This window comes from Pecten maximus, chromosome 11 (genome assembly GCF_902652985.1).
Source record: "Pecten maximus chromosome 11, xPecMax1.1, whole genome shotgun sequence".
Classification (NCBI taxonomy): domain Eukaryota; kingdom Metazoa; phylum Mollusca; class Bivalvia; order Pectinida; family Pectinidae; genus Pecten; species Pecten maximus.
The window spans coordinates 23,772,249-23,776,734 of NC_047025.1; the positions used below are offsets into that span (position 1 = coordinate 23,772,249).

At 38.7% G+C, this 4,486-nt stretch overlaps 1 protein-coding gene across 1 annotated transcript; it reads left to right on the plus strand.

The window, feature by feature from the left end:
* The first annotated feature begins 3,122 nt into the window (after positions 1–3,122).
* LOC117338508 lies at positions 3,123–3,560 on the plus strand. Its single transcript, XM_033899864.1, has one exon. It carries the CDS (start codon positions 3,123–3,125, stop codon positions 3,558–3,560), a length of 438 nt encoding a protein of 145 aa, XP_033755755.1.
* Positions 3,561–4,486: the final 926 nt, after the last annotated feature.

Below are 4,486 nucleotides of genomic sequence, written 5' to 3' on the forward strand. Positions count from 1 at the left end.
CGCTATTTCTCAGAAAGTACTGAAGGGATCTTTCTCAAATTTCATATGTAGGTTCCCCTCAGTGCCTAGTTTTGCATATTGGGACCAATCCAAAAACAACATGTTCGACAGACAGCCATTATCGCTAAATCTTAAATTTTATATATAGGTTCCCCTTGTTTGAAAAGTACTAGCTATAGAGGGCTGTTTCTGAATTTACACAGATTAGTAAGACTTAGAGGAAGGGAAAAGTAGCGAAAAGATCAATCTGACATGGAACCTATGAAGATCATTCAATGGTGGGCGCCAAGATCCCTCTGGGATCTCTTGTTTGCTACTACATAATTACTGGGAAGCGGTTTGTGCTCCTCCTTCCATGGTAATTTTGCACAATACTTCTGATCACAAAGAGAAATGCTTGTCTTTTGATAGTTTGTCATCCAATCGTCATTTTCATTACTGTCGTTTGCGTTTACACCCAGTGACTCTATTTTCCAAAACTTTAACAAGTCGCATTCTTCTTGTGCATGTAATGCTATCAGATCATCTCAAGTAGCTCACCATAGCTGATCTTCTCTGGGTCAAAGTCCAAGGCCACAGTTTCAGTGTGATCACCTCTGAAACAGACAATTGTTTCCCTTTGACCATTTTTCTTATAATGACTGTTTATTTAGTCGTTAGATAGCATAAAACTGTCATGAAAATATCCGCTCTGATATTCAATATAAACTTTTGTATATAATAAGCTATATAATAGGGTTTCAGACAAGGTTGTTACTCATTTCCCCTTTTCTTTCAATTTACAACCACATTCAGGCGGCGATATGAGAACGTTCCACCACATGCTGAATTTTGGTACACATATGAAACAAGTAAAGCTCTATCCGATTTTGTGATGGAAATTTGCATCCCAAACTATATAACGGGAGAAAATTGCAATTTTATGACATTTTTCTTCATAATTGTGTCTCTGCAAGTGCATTTTCATCCGAGAAAATTTTTGTTTTATGTTTTATGAATAAACACGATGTTTTGGAAATATTTATCAAAAGAAATTTATACTATGTTGCGAATTACAATTTCGAGATAACCTTCTTTTATTTACGACCGTATGTCTTTGATGCTCAAAATGACAACTTTATAAAAATACATTTTCACTGACATTATGAAATCTGGGTGTCGGAAAGGTGTAAAATTATTCTTCGGAAAAGAAAAAAACTGTAGTTGAGCTAGATCAGAAATTATACGGAGGCAGGCTCCTATGGAGAATTAACATTACTGGAAACCGGCCCTTTCCATTGACAGATTGAAGCACGCGCTTAAAGTGTCAAGGTCGATAAGCTGGCTGGCCACATGGCGTGGTGTCATATTCTTTCTTCATACATTTAAAGACCTCAAACTCAAGGTATGTAATTCAAATAATTGTAATAAACATATTTCATAACTAGATATTTACAATTTAATTTACTAAGCTATGTCTAATTTCCATTCTCTATGTGAATCCTATTGATCTTGGGGAAAGTCGGGTAACTTCGATCACTTTAGTTTCTGTTGCGTTCTGAGAGGTCACGTTATTGATATTTTGCTCTGTATCGCTTACGTTAATGACAAAACGATCGAACGCACTCAGAATTCACAAATTGGATTTTCTCCCTTTTCATTTGCAGCTTAAAGGAAAGAAGAGTCGAAATTACGATTATGGTAAATTCGATCAAGACTTAGGACAACTTCGATCATTTCCTTGTTCACGTTTTACGGAAAGCTTCTTATCACGTTAGAGTTTAGTTCAGATCAAAATGAATTACAGATTTGACAAAAGTTATATATGACTTTTTTACAATCCTACGTACTGTTATTTTTGCATATTTTGTAAGAATCATCGTTTAGTTTCTGTCATACATGTACGTGTATCATTCTGTATTCAAGCTACTTTATGGGAGACATAAAAAGGATTGAATTCACTTTTGTGCACAGGAGTTTCTGCTAGCTGATATTGTTACTGGTCCCTGTGCATGAACAAAGTTTACTTGGGACAGTTTTTTTTTTGTTTTTTTTCATGCAAAATTCAGTGGTTTGTAATGAATGTTTATGAGTAATGATCTGCATATATACAGTGCATATAATAACTATCGTTCGTTTCAACACATTGTGCACAACTCATTATCGTCGGGCTGTTCAAAGCTTAGTCAGTGGTCATCAATTTTTTTTTCGCTTTGTTTTGAACATTTGACCTTATATTCAACCTAAGATATGCACAGGCAAAGCATGTCAATAGACTTAGTTTCTTGGAAATAAACACATTTCAAACTTGTTTCTTGGAGGAATTATCAGCGTTTGAAAAAAAAGTCGCTAATCACTTAATAGCTTTGAACAACTGGGTATAGCTGATATCATTTAACTAGTTCATTTTGCTACTTTAAGTATATAGTGGTTTATTTTATTGAATGTAAGATTTAGTCATGTGATGTTTAAACGTGCATCTCGGTATATATTTTAAGCAACAAGTCGTCGATTCCTGTCAAATTTCTTTTGCAGAAATGGTAATATTTGACTATATGCTGTATATCGGTCCCTAGGATGTACAATGTAAACCTAATTACGCATTGAACTGCTTTCAGTTGGAAGTTATGGGCTGATTAATGCCAACTGGACATTTTTTTAATGAAGTAGGGTTTCATGTTGAATTTGCCTTTGTCCAGTTGGCATTCATCAGCAGTTCAGTGCTTATATTTACATTGTTCAACAGGGTTGTTTGTGAACTCAATCTCTTTTTAACTCTTAATTAGCGTCCCTTGCATTTGACGGGCGTTATCACTTTGACTGTTTTTTAAGTTCTTTTATTTGTATGTCTAACGACTTCCTTGCAGTATTCAATTCCTTTATTTTCTATCTGTTTTCCATTTTTACTTCTTTTTGCTTTTAGGTTTCATCAGCCTTTTTCTTTTCTACTACAATTTCAGTTGACGTAAGAAGACGATGTCCGGTAGATTTGCCCTTTGCTTTTGAGGGTCTCAACCGCACCCCTTGTTTCATCGTTAACTGCCTGTAAAAACAAAAAGGGGTCATAATCAGTTAGAAAAACGGTATCCATATCAAAATCCGCATCAATAGAAAAAGATGCAGATGAAAACGAAGAAACAGACATGGATACAGCCGCAGGTGGTATTACAGCAACATGCGTGGATACAGCAGCAGGTGGTATTACAGTAACAGGCGTGGATACAGTAGCAGGTGGTATTACAGCAACAGGCGTGGATACAGCAGCAGGTGGTATTACAGTAACAGGCGTGGATACAGTAGCAGGTGGTATTACAGCAACAGGCGTGGATACAGCAGCAGGTGGTATTACAGTAACAGGCGTGGATACAGTAGCAGGTGGTATTACAGCAACAGGCGTGGATACAGCAGCAGGTGGTATTACAGCAACAGGCGTGGATGCAGCAGCAGATGGTATTACAGCAGCAGACAAGGGTACAGCAGCAGACGTAGACACAGAAACAGGCGTAGATGTTATTGTCTCGGTACTTCATGGCAATGTCGCAGATGCTGAAGTCGAACTCAATACCCAGCTCAGTGGATGACTGTCGTCTGCTGACCTTGGTTCAGTGTCGAACGCGTGAGACGGGCTGAAAGCATCCTTGGGGACAACAAGGGGGTTCCATTGTACAATGCCACATGACCGGAAACCTGACCTGATGTTGTCGGCTGTAAATTATGCAGAATATGCACGCGCAAACATACCATGCTATGTTATTTTGTTGATTACATTTGATGGGATTTTTGAGCAAAGATAATTGTGTTTGAAACTAAATGGCCCAAATACACTTCTGTCAAGAGGACATAGGCAATGAGTGGTGTGGGCCGGAAGGACAAGGAGGTGAAGTTGGTTTTCTATTGCCTCTATTAAGCCTAAAACTTCAAGAGAATGGTGTCCATCCATGATGAGAAGTTGTGGTCCACACATCTCCAAGAACACATTACAAAACCATTCTACACCCAGAATGTCTTCAGTCCAGGCATTTTGCTGGTAAGTCCACTTAGCACCCAAAGGACCATCTGCCGTATTGAATCCCATCATCACAGACTTCTCTGTCTTGCCTTTTACTATGGTCATAGGTGGCATCGACTCACCATTAGCATTGATGCATGCTATGATTGCTCTGTCTAGAGTTGGAACACCTGCCTGGCGTACAGCGTGATGTCTTTGCCGCTACAACCTCCACTGGTCTTGTGCTCCATGGATACGTCCTGTTCATCCATATTCCAAATCGCTTCCGGGTTTTTTCTCGAAAGTTCAGACGATTGATGACCTCCTGCAGATCCGTCATGTACTTTCCGACTAGGATAGCATTCAAGCCACGGGCACGCACTGACGTTAGTTTTTCTGGCACACGGAGAGTGATCTCCTTCATGGCGGTTTTTGAACCCTCTCCACCAATCTTTTCCGGGAACGTTTCGTTTGAATGGTGTCTTAATTTTCAGTTGTTTCACAACCTTACCAACTGTT